Source organism: Spinacia oleracea, chromosome 5, assembly GCF_020520425.1.
Source record: "Spinacia oleracea cultivar Varoflay chromosome 5, BTI_SOV_V1, whole genome shotgun sequence".
Classification (NCBI taxonomy): Eukaryota; Viridiplantae; Streptophyta; class Magnoliopsida; order Caryophyllales; family Amaranthaceae; genus Spinacia; species Spinacia oleracea.
In genome coordinates, this window is record NC_079491.1 from 2,600,872 (window position 1) to 2,627,219 (window position 26,348).

General features: G+C 32.4%; 3 protein-coding genes and 3 long non-coding RNA genes across 6 annotated transcripts; 1 reads left to right on the top strand and 5 right to left on the bottom strand.

Annotated features, from left to right (window-relative positions):
* Nucleotides 1–1,578: 1,578 nt before the first annotated feature.
* On the bottom strand, nucleotides 1,579–2,883 carry LOC110782354 (uncharacterized). Its single transcript, XR_008921019.1, has 2 exons — nucleotides 2,666–2,883; nucleotides 1,579–2,023 (listed from the first exon to the last, which is right to left on the bottom strand). It is a non-coding gene; the product is annotated as an uncharacterized lncRNA (long non-coding RNA).
* Nucleotides 2,884–6,702: 3,819 nt separating this feature from the next.
* On the bottom strand, nucleotides 6,703–7,423 carry LOC110782346 (trypsin/subtilisin inhibitor). Its single transcript, XM_021986481.2, has 2 exons — nucleotides 7,265–7,423; nucleotides 6,703–7,123 (listed from the first exon to the last, which is right to left on the bottom strand). The coding sequence occupies exons 1-2, from the start codon at nucleotides 7,281–7,283 to the stop codon at nucleotides 6,927–6,929; spliced, it is 216 nt and encodes a 71-aa protein (XP_021842173.1). The 5' UTR covers nucleotides 7,284–7,423; the 3' UTR covers nucleotides 6,703–6,926.
* Nucleotides 7,424–11,274: 3,851 nt separating this feature from the next.
* Nucleotides 11,275–11,941, bottom strand: LOC130460849 (uncharacterized). The gene is made up of 2 exons (XR_008921020.1): nucleotides 11,790–11,941; nucleotides 11,275–11,638 (listed from the first exon to the last, which is right to left on the bottom strand). It is a non-coding gene; the product is annotated as an uncharacterized lncRNA (long non-coding RNA).
* A 3,582-nt stretch (nucleotides 11,942–15,523) lies between these two features.
* LOC110782336 (proteinase inhibitor) lies at nucleotides 15,524–16,172 on the bottom strand. Its single transcript, XM_021986470.2, has 2 exons — nucleotides 16,018–16,172; nucleotides 15,524–15,906 (listed from the first exon to the last, which is right to left on the bottom strand). The coding sequence occupies exons 1-2, from the start codon at nucleotides 16,034–16,036 to the stop codon at nucleotides 15,713–15,715; spliced, it is 213 nt and encodes a 70-aa protein (XP_021842162.1). The 5' UTR covers nucleotides 16,037–16,172; the 3' UTR covers nucleotides 15,524–15,712.
* Nucleotides 16,173–18,728: 2,556 nt separating this feature from the next.
* On the top strand, nucleotides 18,729–22,955 carry LOC110784120 (nuclear pore complex protein NUP98B). The gene is made up of 5 exons (XM_056828878.1): nucleotides 18,729–18,916; nucleotides 19,350–19,430; nucleotides 20,994–21,158; nucleotides 21,454–21,729; nucleotides 22,050–22,955. Exons 2-5 carry the CDS (start codon nucleotides 19,352–19,354, stop codon nucleotides 22,766–22,768), a joined length of 1,239 nt encoding a protein of 412 aa, XP_056684856.1. The 5' UTR covers nucleotides 18,729–18,916; nucleotides 19,350–19,351; the 3' UTR covers nucleotides 22,769–22,955.
* Nucleotides 22,533–24,285, bottom strand: LOC130461013 (uncharacterized). Its single transcript, XR_008921300.1, has 2 exons — nucleotides 24,077–24,285; nucleotides 22,533–23,664 (listed from the first exon to the last, which is right to left on the bottom strand). It is a non-coding gene; the product is annotated as an uncharacterized lncRNA (long non-coding RNA).
* Nucleotides 24,286–26,348: the final 2,063 nt, after the last annotated feature.

The following is a 26,348-nucleotide window of genomic DNA, read 5'->3' on the forward strand; positions in this document are numbered from 1 at the left end:
TAACAAATTGACCACTTTTTTTTAAAAATAAAATAAAAAATAGGGTGATGAAAGCTTGTGATTTTGGATCGATCTGTACGCGTATGCATGGTTGGCACATATTTATATTTTATAATAATGCAATTACATGGATAAATTAATTAAGTTGGTTGTTTTAATAAGTTGATCATATTTGAAATTGGAAATAATTGTAGATGTTCAATGAATTGAAGATTTGAAGGTGGTCAGTAGATTAGAGGATAAGAATCACATTTAAGTATGTGGCCACGTGGGTTAAAATTTTGTAGGAAATTAAAAATTACCAATACGAGTAGTATTACAAAGTTATCACGAGATGATAGATCCATTGAGACTAATTATCCAATATCAAAAAAAATACTCGAAGAAAAAGATTTGGCTATATAATACTTCGTAGTATTGAATCTTTTAGTTTCAAGTTTAGACAGTGATTACTTATGAGAAATCGAACGGATCTAATGTACTATTTTTCTTATCTTTCGAAAAAAGAAGTACTAATTAACATACTACTACGAGTATGTATATAAGTTTGGTTGGCTACCTAACCTATTATGGTGTGCCAACTAGTTTTAGAACTCCATTAAGCGTTTGGTTAGTATGCGGTCATGATTCTCATGTCTTGGCTTAAGAGTGAAGATTGATGACCTGTGTACGACTGATAAAATGGCGGGCCGGGGCAAGTTCGCGTCACGGCCTTAAAAATTAGTCCATTATGTCGGGTTGGGCAGGGCCTAGCCAAGATGCGGGCTGATTTTGTGTGTCCAGAACCCGCTAGCTATTTCATACAAAAATAATGGGCTTTCGGGCCATTCTCGGGCCGGTCCAAATGTATAACTAAAAGTGTAGTTTCACGTTGCCCAAAACCCGTAACAATTTTTAAATTTGGGCTGGGCCGGACTAGGCCTAAAGTTTGTCCAAACCCCGCTAATTCACGGGCTTAACTCAGATTGATCAGCTCTAGCTAGTACCATATGACATGTCTCATTTCAAATCTCCTACCCCCTTTACTTTATAACTTATGTTGTCTTTATGGCTTATTCGCATAAAAAGAAATTGATTCTCATCGGATGCAATAAAACATAACTAAGCATGTTTGCTCTTGTAAATGAATCTTGTATATTATTTGATGAATAGCGTAATTAACCACTCGTTAGAGGACCAATCACGTCTTTGTTATCATCAACTCAAACCCAAATTCATACGAGGAGAATTCTATTCTCTATTAACCAGCTAGCTAGGTGGATTCGTACTAGTTGTATCAACTTAAAAACAAAATAATGTAACAATTACTACCTCAATTTCTGAAAGTTCTTTACGCTTTGGAATATGTGTCCAAAGTATGAAAACGTTGACCATAAATTATCATTAATATATACATCAAAACGTTACATGTAAGATCTTGTTAGATTGGTCTCGGTATGTATTTTCATAATATCAATATTTTATACTTTTTTCACATACGAAATTGGATATATTAATAGTTAAATATTACATTGGAGTCCGTGTAAATAGTAATTAACAAACTATGTGGAAGGCCCTAAATTAAAAAACACGTAGTACTACGTAGAAAACAAACTTTATTATCATCAATAAGTTTTTTTTTTTTGTACATATCCGTATATGATTGAAGTAGCTAGAAACCCGAAAGGCCATATTATTTACTATGTACTCCGTAGTACAATATTTATTGGTCAGTACATGATTGAAAACATAAATATAATTAAGGTTGGATCACTACATAGACCCAAATACATTTTTGGTAGTACGTTTATCATACGAAGAATACATAGTAACCTTGAAAGCGCGCTTAACCCGCTGTAGGAGCACGAACCACGTACAACTCCGTCAGTATCGACCCAAACCCAAACCCGATCGCAATCAAAGTCTCTAGTAGTCGGAGATCCATCTTCTAAAACGATGGCATGCACGTTGGGATTCTCACTTTCTATTATCTGTGCAGCCACTTCTCCATTTAGTCCCACGAGTTCTGGCCACTCATTCTTCCCTATAATAACATCACTAGATTAGATTCTGTGCACGCACGGATATTTAACCATCTTTTTTATGAAATATTTATCCCTTTAATGTATTGCGTAATTAATAAATCTCGAAAGTACTCATTTTATCATATATATACAATGCCCGTCCTATTAAATATTATATATTTTACATGCTTAATATGATGATTTGACCAAAATATTTGATATGGTTAATAGGTTAATTTGACCAAAATATTGAGTAAATTTTTTTTCTATTATTGATATGAAGATTTGACTAAAATATTACAAAAATTCTCTAATAATATCATATTCTATAATCTTATAAATTTTTCCATATATAAAAATTTATATAAAAGGAAAGAAAATAAAAAAGAATGAAGTAGATTTGTTTTTTAAGGAAAGAGATTTTTGGCGGGAGAACTTTGCACTAGGAAGTGACATGTGTCATTTCTGATGTCTGTTTTAGTATAATGTAATGTAATAGATTACATTTAATTATTTCATCAACAATATACTCGTGTACATGGTAATATATACGTACATAGTACGTAATACATAGGAAATATAGTAAAATGATACGAGTTATATTATTAGTTATAGTAAACACAAAATGAAGCATATATATAAAAACTCTATTGATTAATTACCTGGGCAATCGGACGACATCTTTCTCTTTATTTTACCCTTTTGTTTCTTCTTCGAAATATTTCTTTTTCTTAATTAGATGAATTAATGAATATGCTTAATTCTAAGCTTAATTAAGTTATGGGTTTAAAGTGGCATGGTGGTGTATTTATACTTGAGCTGAGGAAGCGTTAGCAGCCATTATTGTCAAACTTTGAATTAAAAATGTTAATTGTGAGCAACTTAAATTCACACAAGCTACGCACAAAATATGGACTCAACAAGGAGGGAAAAAGGCTGGCCGCGGGCCGCCGCTGGTGGTATATTTATACAACCTCCGCTTCGAAATGATCTTTACATTTTTTGTTTTAGTCTGTTTTATAATGTTATTTACATCGTGTTTCATATTTTTTTTGACATGAAAATTTACTATTTTAGCCTTCATCCCCCAAATCATTTACAAATTTTTACTCAATTTCTCTTACTTTATTCATTCTTCTTTTCTTACATCCACCAACCTTTTTACAAATATCTCCTTTTTATCCATATTTTAATATTCACCCACCTTTTTACACATTTCTATTTTATCTTAATATTTGTGCAAATAGTAATGGTAATGATCATTTTGAAATGGAGGTATTAAACCCTTATAAATTACGGTACCGTTTTATTTTATTTTAACTCGTCTAAAAATAATAGATCGGTATTTTTATACGAGAGAATATTAAATATATTGATTTCAAATAAAAGGTGGCGTAATATCACTCTAATAATTTGTGCAAATAGTAACCGTAATGATACGACGGAGAAATTGTTAGAAAATTGTTTTCGTTTCTATATTTACGAATGCCAAAAGTGGATATATATTGACCTCTTCAATGAAGTACAAAGTACATACTGCATATTACCTCCGTTTCAGAAAGTTCTTTACGCTTTGAAAAATGTGTCTAAAGTATAAAAACTTTGACCGTAAATTCTCACCATTATATACATCAAAACGTTACATGTAAGATCTTGTTAGATTGGTCCCCAAATGTATTTTCAGAATATCAAATTTTTATTATTTTTTCATATACGAAATTGAATATATTAGTATTTAAATATTTCATTAGAGTCCGTGCAAATAGTAACTGTAAAGATCTATTATCCGAAAAGACGAGTTAAGTTAGTCTTAGGCTAATGTTGTTTTTATTTCCATTATGAAAAAATAAAACAAAATAAAGTACGTACTACGTTATATCAATAGAGCCGCCGATGTCTTTTTTTTTTGTCAGCTTGGTGTCTAATTTTTTTTAATTACATTTAAGTACGTATTTAGGCCACGTTTTAGAGGATGAACGAAAATGTGTACAATGAATCTAACAACTTGCATTTGAAATTGCATGTGCAATTGTACATGCATGTTATGTATAAATTCAAACGATATAGGGGTGGTTCTACCGTTCTATTCATAGAGGAATGAAGTTTAAATTAATGGGAGTTTAATTCCACAATCAAAGTCTTCAAACTTTCTTAAATTGTTTAAATGGGAGAAGTAACTTTTTAACAGATCGATTATTGGACGTAGGGAGTATTTGTCTATTTGATTTGGGTCAAATCTTATGTAGGTTCCACCTCCTACATAATGGTTAGGTTATGATTTAGATTTTTTATATAATTAAGATAGTACATCCGTTTTAAAATGATTTTTACAGTTATTATTAGCACTAAAACGGTTATCCCAAATTACAATTTTTTTGAATGTGACCCCCAATTAGCTAGATTTCATTCATGCAATGATACAATAACTAGCTAGGTAAAAAAACAGATGAGATTACAAAACATAAATTTCACACACATGAATGTAGCAAATTAAAAGGGAAATGATCAAATGAACATAGAATCCTTAAATCATTAGCATATATGATACGAGTAATAATATAATTGTACATTTATTGGAGGGTATGATACATTTATATTAAGTACTCCACAACTGTAACATAATATTATTTCATAATTAACCGGTCATAGGAGGACGGACGACGAGGCCATGACAATCAACCCAAACCCAAACCCGATCACACCTAAAGTTTTCAATTACTCCAGTTCCATTGAATACAACCGTGGCTTCAATTACATTCGTGTTCTCTTTCTTTATAATTTTAGCTGCCTCCTTCCCTTTTTCTCCGACTAGTTCAGGCCACGTATTCTTCCCTACAAAAAAATAACACAATTACTATTATCACCCTAATTGGTTCATCTAACAACATACTTCCTCTGTTCCGCAATATATGCATCGATCGTTTCTCATTTGTGCACTATTCATCAATCAACTTTGACAATAATTTTTTCACTGTTGTGTAAGAAAAAACATAGTCAAGTGAGATCTTGTTAAATTCGTATTAATGCAAGGATTCCAAATATTAACTTTTTATAATTTTTACTTATACGCATTTAGAGATATTAATGTTCAAAGAAGCGTATTGGCATATGTGCAAATAGAAATGATGCATCCTTCATAGAACGGAGGAAGTAGTTTACGTACTATTGATCAAATACAGTTTTGTAAATCCAACTAGATTAGTAATAAATTTAAAACATGGATTATTACCTGGGCATTCCGATGACATATTTCTCTGCTTCAAAATTCTTCTACTTCTTTGATAATTTGTTAATTAATTAAGTTCTTGATTTTGCACCTATATATTTGATTTTTATATGTATAAGTTGCGTGGAGTAAAGAAAATGACGTGTTGCCTTAGCTGCCATTGTCAAATTATTAAGCTTGAGTTATATTTTTTTAACTAATGGGTCAACAATATTACGTACGTATTCGTTAAACAATCGATATTACATTATTACGGACTTGGATATTAGGATATAGTAAACGAATGAATAAATTAAAGGATTGATCATGTAAACCACGTTACAATCTCCGCTTCTCAAGGAAAGCAAATCTGTTATGGAAGATTTTACTTGCACTATATATATAACAAAAATACTCTATTGACGAGTCGTCTCTAAACCCCCTATCACGTCGCGGGTTCGGTTTTTCGCATATCTGATATGTGTGGAAACACACATATCAATTAAAAGACAAATAGCTAAAAGACAAAAAAGGAAGTACCATTCATGTAAAAAATGTACCATTCTGTAAAAAAAAAGTACCATTTAATTTATTTATTTTGTCCTTTTTCCTATTTTGTCTTTTGTTCTGATATGTATTTCCCCATACATATCTGATATGTATTTGTACTTCCTCATCACGTCGCCAATTAAGCTATTGACTTTAAAAAGTACTCCCTCTGTATTTTAAAAAGATATATATACTTTAACTGACACATAATTTTAGAATTTTAGAAGAGTGAGTTGAATTTATTAAAATATGATAAAAGTCGGGTAGTGGGTGAATTATATTATTTATTATAGTTAAAAAAATGATGTGAATAAGTGTAGAGATCACAAGAAAAAAGAAATATTAATATAATTGAAAGTGGCCTGGGGGACCAAAATATGTCAAAAAAAAAAAAGGAAAGTGTATCTCTCTTTAAAATACAGCCGTTCAAAAAAAGTGTATATCTTTTTAAAATAAGAAGGTTGTAATAAAAACTTAAGAGTCGCTACTTGAGACGACACTCATAAATCATAATCCCATCTTTCTCATTTGAACTAATTTGAAGTGAACTCAGAGCATTCATAACATTCATGTTTAGCTACAAATTCATGAAATATAGAGGTTTATGATCGGGAAAATAAGTGTAGTCTTTAAAAAGGTACCGGATAATTAATATAGATGTACGTACGTGATTGAGTTCTAGGAGCGGAACTCGGAAATTGGATTTGAATATCGTGTACAGTACAGTAATATACAGTAGCGAAGTCACAATGGATCATTATTGGTGGTATATCCCAAACGTAAACAAAAACTATAGAAACTTCTTGTTCTTAATTACAGAGTATTAGTTTTCCTTTGCTATAGACTATAATTGTGTTGAATGACGACAAATTTAAAACCCTGGCTCTGCTACTGCCGGCAATATATATGTACACTAACGCAAATAAAAACACATGCACATAAAAATAGCTCAATTATTATTTTCAATAAACTTTATTGTACATAATGGAAATAGTACATAGAAAGTTTGAAGGGTACATCGATTAATCAAGTAAAACAACGTATTAGTACGTACACATTTGACATATATTAGTAAGCAAACATTCATACAAGTATATGTTTTGCACATATTACAACATTACGGAGTACTACGTATAATTTATGCCCGATCGATCGGCAAGACGTGTAAGTTAACCGATCGTAGGAGTACGAACCACATTGCCGTGACAGTCAACAAATATCCAAACCCGATCACACCTGAAGTCTAGTATAACGGGTGTTCCATCTGGTAGCACGGTCGTCTGAGTAACATTAGGGTTTTCTTCCCTTATAATTTCCGCAGCCCTCTCCCCATTTTCTCCGACTAGTTCTGGCCACGCATTCTTCCCTATAAAATTAACAATGGATTAAGTAGAGGTATCAATAAAATTGTATAACACTAATTAAATTAGAATGATGAAATGATTTTGCTAATTTAAATAAATACTCGATAATTTCATCAGAAATTAAAGCTGGATTAATTAATTACCTGGGCATTCGGATGACATTTTTCTCTGTTTTCTCTCTTGGTTTTTTTTTCTTCAATTCTTTGATAATAGATTATTTGGTTTGTATACCTTAAATTCCTGGGTTTTGAGGGAGTATATATATATACAAATATTCTCCGTACTTAATAATAAGTACGTACATAATGCAAAGTTGCGTGTAGTAAATGAAAATTGAGTTAATTAAGCTACCATTTTGTCAAACTTTGAATTCAAATGAAATTCTTGTTATTATACAAGCTTGTAGTTATCTTTACACGTTTTATTTGGTTAATTTTTTGTTTAATTTTTTTTTAATATTATTGGTAATAAAAAAGACCATATTGAACCAACACAAGTAATCCGTCAACTCAACTCCATAGATCAATGGTTGAGAGCGGGGGATGTTAAGGGAATCTCACCCCCAAGAATAAAGTGGATGATGTGGCTCGAACTTGGTTAGTTTTCCATCATCTCCACCAAGCAAACTTGGTTCGTTTTAATTTGATTCTTGTTTAATTAGATAGCTTATACATAATACTTGGTATGTCTCATTTTTAAAAACAGAATAACAAAATATCACTACACGAATTTGTAGATTTAATGACAATCTGATTACGATCGACAGGTCAAAACCCCATCGCAAAAGCCTTTTTGCGACAGGATTAACAACTAAACAAAGATAGGAACAACCGTCGCAAATGTCTTTTACGACGGGATTTTCCATTAGCGACGGCCCCCTTTTATGACGGGTTCACGACAGAAAATCTCGTCATTAATCAACGATTGTTGGCCTTTAGCGACGAGATTTTCCGTCGTTAATGGTACAATTTCTTGTAGTGTATTATACGGAAAAGAATATAAAATAAATATGCTAATTAATTAAGTTACACCACCTACATATATGGAATATTTACAAGATATTCTCTTTATCAATCATACTCGATCCGTATAATCCTAGTCGTAATTTTATTATTGGATAATCTTTTCTAATAGTGAAGGACGAAGTACTACGTAATTTGTTTGACCACTCCTTAATTCCAAGAGATCAAGAGTCAATAAAATCATTCACCAAATTAGGAACAGATGGAGTAATTGTTTAGCAAGCGTAGGTAAGTTGATTATTTCCGGATCACAAAATCTTATTTACATGGGGTGTACGATAAATATTGTACACCGAATTTAAAGTTAACGTAAAATGCTTAAACGTTACACTTATATATGTAAAAGTTATTTATTTTTTAGTTATAAAATTTTTGAATTTAATAAAAAATATTTTTTCAAAATTACTAATAATGTATAAAATTAATTACTTAACCCTTTAATATGTTTATCTATCAACTTTTGTTTAATAATATAAAAGTTAGAGAAAAATGGGTAAAAGTTATGTTGGTGTAAATTTATTGTACACCTTGTACATGCAAGACCTTTTATTTTTGGATATCAATGGTAAATTTTCAATTGGCTTATACAAATTGACCAACCCTAAATAGAAGGAAAGTCTAATTACGTCTAAGCTTTTTCATTAAGAAAAAATTACGTACTAGTCCAACTGTTTTTTGTTTTTTGTTTTTTGTTTTTTTGTTTTTTGTGATCGACATTACAAATTACAAATAGAGGCGGGAATTTAAACCTGAGACTTATAATTCAAGTAAGGGGACAGACGGAGCAAACACGAAAAGGTTTGAGATTATTTGCTCGCTTTGCAATTCTTGGGTTGTTCACTTGTTCAAATTTTGGACTTTTGACATTTTAAGCAACGTGGATTTGCGCCAAAATTAAATTGGAAGTAATAATTTCAAACCCACCGCATAAAACCAGGGATTAAAAATACTCCCTCCATTCCTTTATGTTGTTCCCATAAAGAATGTTGGGGGGTTTTTAAGAAAACTGAATCTTTGTTTGTATTGGGATAAGAGTAATGATTGGGTGTAAGAATAATGATTGTGTGTAAGAGATTATATATTTAAAATAAAGTAAGGAGAGAGAAAATATTAAATAAATAAGATAAATGAGAGATATTTCATTAACAAAATAATCAGATTAAAATCGAACCAGAAAAAGAACAAAATTAGAACAACTCTAAATCGAACCACTAAATCGAACCAGAAAATTCGATTTAACATATAACCAAAAAATAAGAAAATCCAACAAAAACCCAGAAATTTAGACTTCAATCAACTCACAAATTCGTGAACAAATTCGAGCACAATTCAACCCATAACTACGAACATATTCAACCCAGAAAATCAAGAAAATTCAACCCAAATCGAACAAATTAAACCCAGAAAATCGAACAACAAATTCAACCAGAAAATTGTACAAATTCAACCCAAATTCAACAAAAATCGAGCAAAAATCAACCTAGAAATACGAACAAATTCAACCAAAATTAAACCCAGAAATTCGAGAAAGTTCAACCAAAATCAACCCAAAAATTTAGACAAGAAAATCGAGATAATTCAACCCAAATTTAGACCAAAATAAACCCCAAAAAATCGACCAAAATCAAACCAAAATTCGAGAACATTCAACCCGAAATTCGACAAAAATTTCGACAAAAAGTTCGTCCAAAATCAACCAAAAATTCGACAAAAATTAAACCAAAAACTCGACCAAAATCAACCAAAAAAACAACCCAGAAATTCGTCATAAGTTCGCAAAAAAAAAAAACCCTAAAAATTTGAAACGTGAATACAAAAATAAATAAATACCCAATTGATCTCAATTTCACGATTTTGAGGATTTAGAGGTCAAATTCGACCATGAAAACTCTAGATCTAGGGTTTTCGTGGTCGAATTTCACCATCTAAAACCATAATACGTATTCTACAGCTTTTTCGGGTGGTGGTGGCGGTGGCGGAGTTGTGGTGGTGGCGGCGGCGATATTGAACGAGGAGAGAGAAAAGTGAGAGAGGAAGGAGGAGAGAGAGAAAAGTGAGAGGAGGAATATGAAAATGAAGAACATCTTTGATGTTCTTGAGGGTATCAGCAAGAGAAACAGAGAAAGGAAGGAGGAGAGAGAAAAGTGAAAGGAGGTTGAAGAGAGAGAGAGAAATCAGAGAGGTGAGATAGAGTGAAAGTGACGGTAGTGGGGTAGGGTTATGGGGGATGGGAAATTAATTAAATAAGGGTGGTGGGGAAAAAGGAGGTGGAAAAAGGGTAGAATCTTAGAGTTTTTTGGTAAATAGTGGGGAATCTTAGGGTAAATTGGTAAAAAAACTATGGCCAAAAATAGTAAAGATTCAGTAGGGGAACAACAAAAAGAAATGCCAAAAAAGGAAATGGGAACAACAAAAAGGAATGGAGGGAGTACTATGTACCCCTTCCGTATTTATTTAAGGGATAAACTTGGTCGGGTACGGGTATTAAGAAGAAGAACTTAATGAAATAAAATAATAAAACAAGTGGGGTTGTGTAGATATTTTAATAAGTAAAATATATGGGGACCATGTCATTTTAGGGGGTGGGAGGTGGGGGTGAGGTGTAGATAGATTATTTAATTAGATGGTGGGGTTGATAAGTTACTAGAAATGACAAGTGTATCTCTTAAATAAATACGGCCGAAAAAGGCAAGTGTATCCCTTAAATAAATACAGAGGGAGTAGGAAATTCAAGACATATAATACTATATACGTAGGAAATTCCTAGAAAGTATTTTACGTTGCAATGGTTTATATTTATTTTCTTAAGAGTATTAATTATTTCGATTTTGTATTTTATAATATTGTTTATGGACTTTGCAATATGGATTAATTAATATCTTATATTAAGAATTCTTTTATGTTATGTTTGGTACGCATAATCTCTATTTTATAAGCCAACTCCCTAAGAGTTCGGTGTCCATGTAAAAGTACGATATTATTTCCTCTGTTGAGTAAAAAACATATTATCTCTGTTTCAATAAATTCTTTACACTTACTATTTGCACAAACTGCAAATACAATGTTTGATCGTTAATATATCCAATTTTGTATGGCAAAAAAATATAAAAAGTTGATATTTAGTAAATACATTTAGATCAACACCAAGGGTCTAATACTTTATTTATTGATGGAGTGGTTTTATTTACATAAAAGGCCTCAAAACATTTATTTGATTATATACTACACAAAATAGACGAATAAACTGGAAGTCTCAAGGCTAAATCAAGTAGTACAATTAGGCTAACACCATAGCTTAACCGATTCTAGGGATAGCGTTCACATTGTTGTATGAATCGACCCAAACCCAAACCCGATCACACCTAAAATCCAGTGTGACCATAGATCCAACCGGTAAAACTGTGGCTTGCACGTCGGGATTTTCACTTTCTATGATTCTTGCTGTCTCGTGCCCATCTCTCCCTACTAGTTCTGGCCACGCATTCTTCCCATGACCTATAATATTATTTGTGTTAGAATTTTTAAAAAAAAAATTAAGCTATTGAATTTTAGTACACGTAAAAATACTAACAAAAAATAAGGTAAAATAAACTTGAATTATCATAACTAACTATAAATGAAATAATAAAGATGTATATATTATTACCTTGGCATTCAGAAGACATATTTCCTCTTTTAAATTAACTTGATTGTTTTTCTTAAAATGTTGTTGTTCTTTTTGGATGAGTTCGAGTTGTGTATTTATAGTATAAACGTTGTCAAACTTTGATTTTAAAATGTGCGTGGTCGTTGTTAGCAACTTGGATACACATACAACAAATATGGAAACTAGCTTGTAACACATATTTGTCACGATTACTTAATTGAAGTGTTCTTTATGAATATTACAAAGTCAATGTTCTATTCTTCTTAGATGACAATCAAGTAACCGACAATGTCATACTTTCTCCGGGATTATTCTTGCGTGGATCTGGTCCACAATAATATTAGTGTAGAACCATTGACACTCATAATGACATTTATTGTTCATATAGTAACTATAATAAACTCAACACCAAAATTCTTTGACATAGTAACCATTTTTTGAAGCAAAGTAACCCTATATTTTTTAAAGAGAATTGTGATTTAAAATCATATTATTCAAGCACAATATGTATCAACGACACTATTTTGATATTTTTTTTCCATAATAATCTTAATTAAATGACAAAATAAATTGGGAACAAGTTGTTGACTTTATTTTAAGCCATGATTCACAATAAATTTAGTGTGGACTCAGTCCATTTAAGAATAGGTGCTTCCTCCGTTCCCTTTAAATTGTAATGTTTTGACTTTCACATTTGATAATTAATGTATAATTATAATCCTTTATATCTCTAATCATAAATAAATAAAAATTATAAAATTGATATTCAGAAAATAAAAAATAAGACGAATCTAACAAGAATACAAGATCTCATGACATCACTATATTTTTCCTTAACGTTACGAGCTTATGACAAACTTAGCTTGGTATGCCAAGGTGATAGATGCTAATTAAAGTGTCGATGTGGATCTAACGATATTTTCAATGAAATATATCAATGAAATTTCCATTGTCATATTGGTCAACTTTGGCATAACATTGCTCCATTTATTAATCTCATTTGAGTATTTGACTGTAAGCAAAATCTTCTATCCCATAATTTAGCCCTATAAGAAAACGGTTTTCACAAATTCTTATTTACAAGGGGTGTACAATAATTATTGTACACCGGAGTAAAAGTTAACTCAAAGTGCTTAAAAGTTATGCTTATATATGTAAAAGTTATCTATTTTTTAGTGATAAATTTTTTCATTTTAGTAAAACTTATTTCTTCAAAATCACTAATAATGTATAAAATTAATCATTAATGTTTATCTATCAATTTTTTTTTACCAATTTAAAAGTTAATCAAAATTAGGTTAAAGTTACAAAAAAACAGATAAAAGTTATCTTGGTGTACAATAAATTTATGGTACACCTTGTGCGCGCAAGACCTTTTGTACTTATTTTTGATCGGTATAGTGTAAAAAGTAGTCGTTAAATTATCGACTACTTTTTTTTATAGGAATTTTTTTATTTTACGACTGCTATAGAAAAAGTCGGTACAATCAATTTTACCGACTATTATTTTGTAGTCGGTAAATTTAGTCAGTAAAACACTGTTTTCTTGTAGTGTAAGTAACATATGTGAACCATTTCTTTTTATCGGTTGATATTTATATAAACATAACACATGAACATTAAAGTAGCTCAAATTTTGTTACTTATTAGGAGCCACAAACAATAATTATATTCGGATAACTTTATTGTACATGATTATTGAAGTAAAACATACTTCGTACATAATTTATTATGCATACAATGTAGTAAATAGTGATATAGCTTAACCAATCATGGGAGGACGAACCACATTTTCATGACAATCGACCCAAACACGAACCCGATCACACCTATAGTCTAGGGTAACCATAGATCCCTCTGGCACAACGAAGGCATCCACATTCGAATTCTCTTTCTCAATGATTTTCGTGGCTTTCTTCCCATTTTCTCCGACTAGTTCAGGCCACGCGTTCTTTCCTATAAAATAATAACATTACGAACATGTTAATTAACAAAAATGAATTGTATAATTATAGTAATAAAGAGAGAATAATCTTTTAAACTTCATAAAAATCATACAAAAACTAATTAAGCTAGATTACCTGGGCATTCTGAAGACATATTGTTTCCCTTATTAGTTTCTTCGATCTTCTTCAGTTGATTAGTATACCCTTAACCCTTAATTAAATTATTGGGTTCTAAGGGCAGCATTTATATTCTTGATAAAGTAACATTTGCTAACTTAGCTTCCATGCATTCTCAAACATTTAATTGAACAATTAACATGCGATTACTTGAACTTGTTGTTTGAATGGGTACTTTAATTAGCTTATACTACTACATATTTTAGTTATAGTTAGTCTTCCGTAAAATCTATACTATTATTAAAACTCAAAGGCAAGGAATATATACACGTTGCTATGTGTCACTGTGACTTGGCAAATGAAATGGTATTGTGTCATCATACACTTTATCAATGTTATATTATTGCAAAACAAATGTCATTATCCATACTCGAATTCATGAATTCTCATTCATAATAAAGGGGCATTTGGTGAGCCAAATAAGCTCTTTTTTGGGCTAAGAATTTGGGGTCCATTATATTTTGTGCGAATAAAGATAATGGTCGGGCCATATTTTGGAGGCCCAAAAATATGGGCTGATGTAGTAAGATTTTTTGTAGTGCATCAAAAGATTTTAGAGTGCTCCGGAAGAGTCTTGGATATTCTAGCTTGGTTTTGTGTAGAAGATTCTAGTATGGGAAGCGTCTAGAAGGCTAGAACCCTTATACATATTTTAAGAAATATTTAGAAGTTTCCTATTGGGATTAAAGAGCTTATAAATAGGCATCTAAATTTATTTGTACAAACTAGCCAACACATTTTTATTTATCTCAAATATTATATATAAAATAATCTTTCCAAACCCTTTTGCTTATTTAACTATTTTTTTTTGTAGCACACTCATCTTGCAAATTAATGGGTATGTAGTCCTGACTAGTGATCCAACAAAATTATGACGCTAATGGGCAGTGTCCACACTTTTTCAACATCATGTATAATCTCTTAAAAAATAACCACAACATTTCATACAAAAAAAAAAATAATACAAATAAGGACTCGTAGAATTAGAAAACAACTATATGGGCTGTTAAGAACTAACATGTTTACTCGTGGGTTTTGGCCTGTTAATCAACCCTTTACCTAAACCATCAAACAAATTTTTTTCCGATTAAACTATTCAAGTAGAATTTGAGTAATTATCTGAACCATTCACCCATCCTTTTATACTGTGGGATCTCTTCAAGCACCAAGACAAGATTTTTAGTTGTAATGAAAGGCATGACATTAACTTGGAAATGTATACTGGAGGTGGATTCAATGGTAATTATCGCTCTCTGCTAGGGGAGACAAATCCTAGCTCTCTTCATTTTTCATGTGATACGGCTGATTAGTTGGTGAATTATGGTGTTTGCCTATACTCTAAGTGTGATTATGGAGGAGCTTCCACTGAGTTTCGTGTTGTTTTATTGGTGAATATAAATGGTATAGCTCTTCTCCTACGTGTCCTGATGTTGCTGTATGATGGACTGAATCAAATTTCAAATACGGAGACACGGAGTATAACCGTTTATTAAATTAAAATAGTAACCCATATAATAAAACTAATTAGAGCACTATCGTAAAAATGTATGATTTGTGTTTTTGGTGTAGTATACCAGGAATCACAGATTTAGAGCTATGATATACACGAAATTTAATTTCGAATCTCGATGAATATAATATTATTCTTACTAAGAATTACATGAGTACTAAACAAGCACGTTGACATCAACATAATACATCAACATAATACAACATAGAACATTTATTTTACTCCATAGATAGAGAGAAATCTTGAAATAAAGCAAAGATAGATCATGTACTAGTATTATACACAACTAATTAGGTGATTATCGGAGTACGGATCACAACGTCGTACGAATTGACCCAAACCCAAACCCGATCACACCTAAAATCTCTTGTAACTGGAGTTCCATCCAGTAAAACAATGGCGTGCACGTTGGGATTCTCCCTTTCTATCGTTTCTGCTGCCTCGTGCCCATTTTTCCCTACTAGTTCTAGCCACGTGCTCTTTCCTACAATATTGTTAGATTGAACTTCAGTACTTAAAACACAAAAGTAAAATAAAACAAAATAAAATAAAATAAATTTGAAATAGAGCTTTGTACGAAATTAAGTTGTAATACCTTGGCATTCAGATGACATCTTTCTCTTTTTAGTTTCTTGTTTATTTCTTTTGAAAATATTCACGTTCGATTTTATTTTTTCTGATGAGTTCTTGAGTTTAAGGTTGTATATTTATATATACTTGAGTAACCATTGTCAAACCTTGATTTTGAAAAGAAATACGTAAGCTTATACGTACGATACTCCGTATATTTTACGTGATTACTTAATTAAGCTACGAATATTTTGAATTATATAATTCTTAGATGATAAGGTGGATCTGACGATGAAGTATATCAATGAAGGTTTTCTTTGCAATTTAGTCAACTTTAAGACATCATTCCATTTATTAATTTTATTTATTAGTTGTTGACTTGAATTTACTTTTTACACTAAAAAAATTTGTATTTTTAAGGACAACCTAATAACGACGGGGTTAATAACTAGACAAAATTGGAAATGACCGTCGCAAATGTCTTTTATGACGGGTTAACGAGGAATTTTCCATTTACGACGGCCCCCTTTTACGACGGATTCGTGACAGAAAATCCCGCAATTAATCAACGATTATTGGCCTTTAGCGATGAAATTTTCCGTCGTTAATGGTACAATTTCTTATAGTGTTAGCATTATGCTTGAAATAATGAGTTGGAACGATAAGTCTACATACAGCTAGCAAATATGGAGTAACTAACTGGCTAGTATTTTGACCTGTGCAGTGCATGTACAAGATATGTATTGTTGAAGTTGTATGCATGCTGATGAATATGTATTGTTGAAGTTGTATGCATGCTGATGAAAAAAGATTGACTTGTTAACTACTACATTTTTTCTTTTTTTTTTGGTGCAAATGAGCCACAAGGGCGGGGATGAGAATCGATCTCAGGATCACCTGGAACCGGGATGGAAGCTCTAACCAACTGAGCTATCCATCACTCTCACTTGTTAACTACTACATGCTAGTACGTAATAATTATTGTGTACATGTAAAATTGGAAAATGGCAATTAATTCGTACTACGTACTAAATATTGCCTAATAAGGTTAACCAAGTAAAATTTGGCCTAATGAAAATGATTTCTCGGTTGGGAGTTAAATCTATACTAACGGGCACTTTGAGGAGGGTTTCACTTATCCTCCCCCTCTTCTTTCAAAAGTGTTTAATGTCTAGATACACTACAAGAATTTGTATCTTTAATAACAACCTAATAACGACGGGTCAAAAATCTCGTCAGCGATCAAACTAAGACGGGAACAACCGTCGCAAATTAATTTTACGACGGGTTAACGACGGGATTTTCCATTAATGACGGCCCCCTTTTATGATAGGTTCGCGACATAAAATCCCGTCGTTAATCAACGATTATTGACCTTTAGCTACGAGATTTCCCGCCGCTAAAAGTACAATCTCTTGTAGTGATAGGGCCTTCATCTCATCTTAAGAAAAATGACTAAGACAGTTACAATGAAGATAGATTTCCAATTACAATTACTTTTAACTCCAACTCATCATATTTTGTTGTTTCATTAGTTAATAACCAAATTGTTGCATCGTTTAGAATAAAAACTAGTTTTAATTCATACACGCTTTAATTTGTCCCTTTTTTAATTTTTTCTACTTGTTTCTATTTTGTTTATCTTGGGCCAATTTTCGGGCCGTTGTTGCTTTAAATCCAAGAGAAAGCATACAAATATACAATTTGTGGACTTCTAATGTTGACTCTTACTTCATGAACAAAACGAAACACAAATGGACGTATTGTCAACGTGCTACTCAACACGGATCATTGTAAAACTTTGGGCTTGGGAGTTTGGGACAATTTTTAAAGGGCTTTTGTTCATGTGAGAAGTGGGCCTTGTTATTTGTTTGGGTTATACTTTTGTGTTGTGACTTATGAGTAGGATTGTCAATAAAACATTACTCCCTCCGTCCCTTAATACTCGCTCTACTTTCCTTATAAATCAATCCCTTAATACTCACTTCCTTTTTATAATGACACATTCCTATTAATATTATATCATTTCTCTCACTTACTATGAACACACATATATTCATACTTTCTAAAAAAAACATTAAAATTTTTCATCCATCCACCCTTTTTATGGTGACCAATTTTTCACTAACTATATTAAAATAATAACCCACTATCAACTACAGTACCTCCTAATGATTAATAAGTCAATTAAATTTTCTAAAACTCTGTACCGGTCAAACCAGGGTGAGTAATAAAAGACGGAGGGAGTACTCCGTATGAGGGTAGACCCGATTGACACCGCGTAAAACTTTATCTAATTATGTCCGATCCGATTAGGCCTGTACCGATTACAGACCCGATTTAAAAGCCCTACTTATGAGGGTTAACTTACCTACTAAATAATACAGATATCCCATGATAAATTAGAGCATATTATATGCATCCGAGGTGCACTGTGCATCCTCTCATCTTTCTCCTTACATGTGAGGATGAAATGTGTTAAGGACCACCAATGAATATAAAATTATCGTTGGTGCATGGTGAACGATCGCTCGCTAGAAATAAACAAAGTGCACATTATTTTAAACAATTCAACTCAACTTGGTTAGCCTGTTCAACGGAGCGGGCCCATTAAAACACTGTTGTTTCAAATAGGCCCATAATAACCCGACTTAAACCCGACCCAATAACCGATTTTGCCGGGACTAGGAGAAAGTAATTGCTCAAAGCTCCTCTCCAATATTGGCGTTGTTAGTAAGCTACATTTCGTAATATTATTATAGGATTCAACTAAATTTTGGTATTAAATAAAATCCTGCTTTGTTTTCAAGCTATCTAACATAACCAATTTCCCATATAAGTATCACAAAAAGTTAAATTCAAACAAATTCATCCGCATCCGTTATCAATCAATCCCAATACAGAAAAACCTTTGAGATTTTAAGGTCAGTTTTTCTCTCTGTTTTCCCCAACTTTCAATTTTGCAGTAAAATAATTTTTTCTTGTAAAAATCTTCATACAATTTGTTTGCGTCCTCAATTTTGTATCTTGTAATCCTTACTGCATAATTTCCCCCCTTTGAATTATCCTTAATTTTGTAATTTTTATATTTTTTTGTTCTAATTTTCTGCATGTTGGTAATCAAGGGAACATTCTGTTAATAATTTTGATTTTTGACATCTAATTTGCTTCTAATTTTGCTAAATTATCGACATAAAAAAAGGTCACTATCAAATTCGAATTATAAACCCACAAATCTAAGATGATTATACATTTATGTTGTTAATCATAAATGTAATTTGGTCCAATTTATTGTTTTTGTTGTTCAGTATATCCTGATAATTAATTCAAGTATGAATTTTTCGAATTATGTTGCAGCAATGGGGTTTCCCCTAGACCGTGTGCGATATCTCGATAGAACAGGAGCTTCTCAGTCACAGTCAACATCATTCTCTTTTGGTAAACTTTGTACTCATTTCTTTTGATTTATTCCTGATATCGAATTGCGATTAGTGTGCCGATTTAAGTTTAGTACTAATTTTGATGGTGAAATCTGTGGTTTTTAAAGCATGAAAGATAGACATAACTGCAAAATTATGTTTTGATAATAGTTATTGGTACCCTAGGTTATACATAGATTATTTTGGTTGGTTTGTGTATAATTGTGTTAGCTTAGTGCTTGTTTGGTTCACTTAGGTAGTAACTTTACATGGGAAGTTTCATTTCATCCGAAGTTAATTCACTTTTTACTAGGAAATAGGTTGATCATGTTTGGTTGAACTTGAGAGTTTATAATTGATGGGAATTGACATGGGAAGTATGACTTACCAAGAGGAGGGTATGTAAGCCACTTTCCATCATCATAGGAAGTTTCATGCCAACCAAACAAGTAGTAATATATACACTTCCTAAGAACTCACACTTCCCTTTATTTACATGCAACCAAACATCTCCTAGATGTACTCCCATGGTACTACTATCTCCGTTCTACAATACATACAATATTTGTTTTTCACGCATTACAAATTTAACAAGATCTCACTTGATTATGTTTTTTTCTTACATAATGGTGGAAGAAAGATTGTCAAAGTTGATTGATGCTGTATTGTGAAAATGAGAAATGATGCATGTATTGTGAAACGTGGTAGTAGTTACGAGTAGTAATTTAATCCGATTGGGGAAATATTTAAGGGACGGAGGGGTAGAAAACAAGACTGCCCAAAGAGTGAAGTTTGGTGATTAACTGATTATTACTACTGATAGATTTCGCGACAATAAGCACTATTTAGCGCGTCCTGAGGAACAATAGTGCAGGACAGTCATAATTTATGAGTATTTACCAAAGTTACCACATGCATTGCAATGTCCTTTTAACACGATCTTAATAAAATCAAATGTTAGCTCGATCGTACCATAGGCGCAATGTCTGTAAAACCAAAGGTTTTAATGGTTGCACTGTTGGGTAAAACGAGGCAATAAGCAAGCAATTAACTAAGAGCATATATGAGATTTAGTTGATCAAAAGTTTGAGGTTTCCATGATGTTACTCTGTAATTTATTAGCTTCCAAATTTCCAAACCCGATGGTTAGTTGCTTATCACTGACAAATAATGCTTGTATCTTAATCATTGTGTTCTAGTTTTGAACTTCGAGTTTTTAGATTATATACATGTAATATTGTAATTTTTTTTTTAGATTATATACATGTATCTTAATCATTTTGTAATTTTGTTCTAGTTTTGATGTTTGAGTTTTTAGATTATGTATTTGTATGTCTATAAGGTGTTAGACTGTTGTGGTATATCCGATTGTCCTAATAATGGAACATGTATCTAAACCGGATGGTTAATTGCTTATTACTGACAAATATTCTAGTTTTGATGTCCGAGTTTTTAGATTATATACTTGTATGTCTATAAGGTGTTAGCCTGTATATATCCGGTTGTCCTAATAATGGAACATGTATCTTTATGTTTCCTGACATACATTACAGATCTTAATCTTACAATTTTTGGTGATCAGGTCCTGGTTTTGTAAACAACGAACAGATAGGGAGTAACAAAACTCCTTACACTCCAACATATGGTGGATCAAGTGAGAGGTTCATGTCATTATCAGCTATGAACGACTACTCCAACAAGAGCCATGAAGAGTTAAGATACGAGGATTACCAGCTGGGTATCAAAGGTAAATTGTCGTTACTTGTCCTGTTTCTGTATTTATACAAGCCTTAATGAAATTTAACATTTTCACCTGTAACACTACGACACATTAGGAATTGGGGTTGACTCAAGTGGTGAGTTTTCCCTTCTTCCCTAGCAGTCTTTGGTTCGATTCCTACCCCAAGCAAATACTTGGGTGGGGTCCGTGGGGACCCTGTGCGAGGGCAGCCTAGAGGACTTTTTCTTACGTGTTAAAAAAAATATATAAAAAATATGATACATTGATACACATTATTCTTATATGGGATGGCTTTGTGCAGGTACTAGTTCTGAGACCGAATATAGCGAACCGGTACAAGCCCCTCTCCCAAGCAGTTTATTCTCATCTTCACCATTTAGCAATATTGAGAATAAGAGAGATCATAGCAAACAGCAACAAGCTTCTTTCCCAAGCACTGTATTCTCAGCACTACCATCTCAAAGCGGTCTGTTGAGTGCTTTTCCAGGGTTTCCGATACCAGGTTCACCACCCACTGCAGCATACGCCCCACCCTTTGGAAAATCAACCTCAACACCACAACATGCTTCGCAGATAGGTAAAAATATATATATATTACAAATTTTCAATCAGGCTATTATATGGTATTGTTTACTACCTAGTATGTTACAACATTTATATTTTTGTATTGTGCCTTGGTTTTTATCTGGACACAATAGTCACGTTATCCCAAACCCTCGTAATCAAAGAGTTTGCCATGATTTCACTAAAATATCCTTCATTATGTGTCACCTTTCTCCATAACTCCAGATTTCTTTGAGTTTGGGTATATTTGAAAATCTGACCATGCATTATCAATATCTTTTCTTTCTTTGTGTGAGATTGTAGGCTTATTAGCGTATTCTATCTTTTTTGCAGGTACTCCAAGCTCAAGTGCACAACCCGTGTTTGGTGGGTTTAGAGGTTGTAATTGCAAATGCAATTGCAACCAACGTGCTTTTCCTCAAATCAACTCAACTGCTCCCAGCACAAATGTATTTGCGAATGCCGGGTACCCCTACCCTGTTTATAGTTTCCCTGCATTTGTTACTATTCGACCAGATGCTGCAGCTGCTCAACATTTTGGTAACTTTGGCCTCACATTTGGTGAATCAACAACGCCATCATTTCCTGCATCAACGATGCTACCATTTGGTACACCAGCATTGGGTGCATCAATAACACCAGCATTTGGTGCATCAACAATGTCAGCATTTCCTGCATCAACAATGCTAGCATTTGGTGCTTCAACAACACCAGCATTTGGTGTATCAACAACGGCAACATTTGGTGCAACCACAACACCAGCATTTGGTGCATCAACAACGCCATTTGGTGCGTCAATAAGGCCAGCCTTTGGTGCATCAACAACGCCATTTGGTTTATCAACAGCACCAGCATTTGGTGTATCAACAGCACCATCATTTCCTGCATCAACAACACCAGCATTTGGTTCATCAACAACACCAGCATTTGGTGCATCAACAACACCAGTATCTGGTTTTGCTCCATCTGTTTTTCCTCCATCAACATCAGCATTTGGTGCACCAACACTGCCAACATTTGGTGCATCAACTCTGCCAGCATCTGAGTTTTAAGTTGAGTCTTTAGTTTTTCAAGACTCGATCTAAGATTTTGTTAAGACTAACCACTTCAATGTTACAAACTGAATGCCCAATCTTAAGACTAGATGGGGATGGGGCATATGTCATGTCAGCAAAAATTTCAAATCTTAAGGTGATGTTTGGTTGCACTTGAGAAGTTATATTTCCCTTGTATTTGCAATTCCCATGTGTTGTAACTTCCTAGGAATTGAGTGTTCTTGTTTAGTTGAGCATAGGAAGTTAGAATTCCCATGGGAAGTTCTACTTACCTAGGGAAGACTAGATAAGTAACTTCCTAGGAAGTTCCACTTCCTATGCTCATGTCAACCAAACAACTACTTTGCTATTTACTTTCTAGGAAATAAGACGGACGAAGCTTCGCCAACAGAGGAAGTCAAAACAACAAATGTTTTTTTTTCTTTGTTTTTTGGCAAAGGAGTCAAACAAAATAATACAAGATCAAAATTCCACCATCTCTAGCCCTATTAGCAAGAGTATGGGCTCTTGCAACCTCCACCCTAGAACACTTATAAATACAAAACATTAGACATGGTATTTACGATAATAAAGAATATCATAACATATTGACAAAGGCAAGGAGCAAATTCATGCAATCCGTTTTGATGGAGAAACAACAATCTTGTTAGAATCAATATAAACAACAACACGATCACAACGAACATTATTATTGATATTATCACGATCAATACCTATATTTTAAGTACTATATTACTTTTAATGATATAAATAGTGAGTGCACAATGCATGTTTTAAGTTTATCCAACGACAGGAGTCGAGACCACTATTCCACAGGAATCAACAATAATCCTAACACGATCAGTCCTGTAGTCCATAGTAATAAGACTACCTTCTCGTAAATGATCCCTTTCCTATATGCAAAATTTTCAAAACATTGTATTTAACAAAATAATTAACGTTCATAATTCGGAAAAATGTAGTATATATATTACTACATCAATCAATCAAAAATCAATAATTATACTTCCTCATTTTCTTAAATATTGCACTATGGTTGACTTTACGCTTTTCAACACATATTTTGGCTCTATTTATCTCAAATCATATATAAGTAAAAATTATAAAAGGTTGATATTTAGAAGAAAAAAAAATACATTGATAAGCATTTAACAAAATCATGACTATATGTTTGCAAAAAGTTTAGTATGAATAGTGTAATAAACAAGATGGTGTGATATATTTATGTAACAGATGAAGTATAATAACAAACAAACTAAAAATAACACGTGTCATCTCCTGGTGTGTCCTTAGGGTAGAAATTACCTTGACGGGGCCTGTATCCTAGGCTGGATAACATCTTTCTCTTCGTGTAGTATGGAGTGTAACAATGGGAACTACCTAAGTTTGCGTTGGCAATTCCTGGTGCTAATATAAGTGACACATTATAAGGGAGTTTATATAGACAATTGTTGTAGATTCTATCAAGATGAATAAACTTAGCTTGAGACTTAAGCCTAGCTTGTTTTTGAAGGTTTTTCATCTCCATATCTTTACTCTAATTAGTGGGAAACAAAACATATATTCTAGTAAGAGTTACTCTAATAAAATACTACCTCCGTTCCTAAATGATCGTTACGCTTACTATTTGCACGGTAATTAAGGAATTTTGGTAAACATGTGATGGTGGAGTAACAAATGGAAAATGAGTGGCTATAAATTGTCCAATAATGTGAGTGGGTGGAAATTAATATTAAAGTATTGTGAGTGGGTAAGTTATGGTGGGTCAAATGAGAGTAAAAATGGAATAAAGTAGAGTGTAAAGAACTTTCAAGAATGGACTAAAACGAAAAACGTAAAGAACTTTTAGGAACGGAGGTAGTACAAGTGAGGAAAATTAGAAAAATAAACCATATTGTCATTTCGTTTAGGAAAGAATTTCTTTTTGAATTTGTAAATAGTTCAATTTATATTCTCCTTGTTCATTGAACAACAAAAGTGCGATGGGATAACTCTGGACTAGTATAATCTACCATTATTGTTACCAACATGTAAGTTGTTCAATATTATAGAAAGACGAGATAAAATACCAATTTTAAGCTAGAAGCGTACGCAGGCGCTTAGCACTAGACATATATGTACGTGATGCGTGTCCAATAATCTGAAACGGAAATTTGATATTAGACTTTATAATCCCGAATAATCAAGTCGATGAAAGAAAAAGGATGATATTAGAAAAGTGATTTTAAGATATCCATATGACCATGTTTATTTTTGAGAGGATCGGATATTTAATTATTATTATTATTCTTGCTTTCAATCCTTAATTCGTCGAAAAATAATTTTTTAAGTAATTAATTGATTTTATAAAAGAAAACACTAAAAAAAAAATTGATCATTTACACAGCTGTATTCCTGTAAAAAGAATATGAAAATCCAAAATTGTGTTTAAAAATGAAATGATACGTCTAATGTCAAACAAATACCGACCGCTAATTTGGTGGGAGATAATAAATAAGTGGTTACTAAAATTTTAAATGTCTTTTGGAATTAGTCGGATATTTAGCGACTGTTGCGTAGTCGGAACACAGGAAAAAGCGGTCACTAAATTAACGACTGTTGTACAAGCGGACGGTAAATTTATAAAATAGCGACCGCTAATAATTCAGTTGGTAAATTAACGACTGTTTTTTCAGCGGTTGCTAAATTTTGTTTTACTGACCATTTTTTGACGGTTGGTAAATTCAGTTGGTAATCAACCGCTTCCTTGTAGTGACCAAAAAATAAAAAAAAAAGTTCATAAAAAAAAAATAAAAAAAAAAAGGAGGGGAGAAAATAGAGGAACTAATAGTAGGAGTAGTGTAGTGCATTCTATTAAGGTGTAAAACCACCAAAAAAAACAAAAGAGGAAAGTCCTTATAATAAAAATTAAGATTCATAATATTGAGACAATATTGAGTCACAATATCTTCTATCAATTTCTCTCCTTAGTATTCTGTTTTGATTTAAATTGTACTGTTGTAATCTTCACGTTCAAATTGGATCATCAATTCATGATCACAATCTAATGGTAATACATACGAAGTATATAAATACATAGTACATAGACAAAGCAACATATATCAATTTTTTCGAGTACACTTTATTTACTAGAGTATGATATTAAGTAGTGCACATTTTTGCACGTTGCCCTTAACCTGTTTTAGCTTATCCAATGTAGGGAGTACTCAACACTCTTCCACAGTCATCAACAAAAATCCTAACACGATCAGTCCTGTAGTCTTTAGTAACAAGGCTAAATTTTGATAAGACGAAGACGTTCTTCACTGAACAGTTTTCGGATTTGATTATTCCTGCTGCCTTATTCCCATCTTTTCCAACTAGTCCTGGCCAGTATTTCTTTCCTATATCATTTTTTCGCAATATTGTCGATCAACAAAATAAATACATAGTACATACCCAATTATTGGGGCCAGACCCTGCTCGAATTCAGATAAATCGAAATTGAGTTACCCTTAAAAATTAGTACACTACGACTCTGTTCTATTTGACTTATTTTTTCCAGATTTATATTATTTGAACTTATCTTAACTGAAAT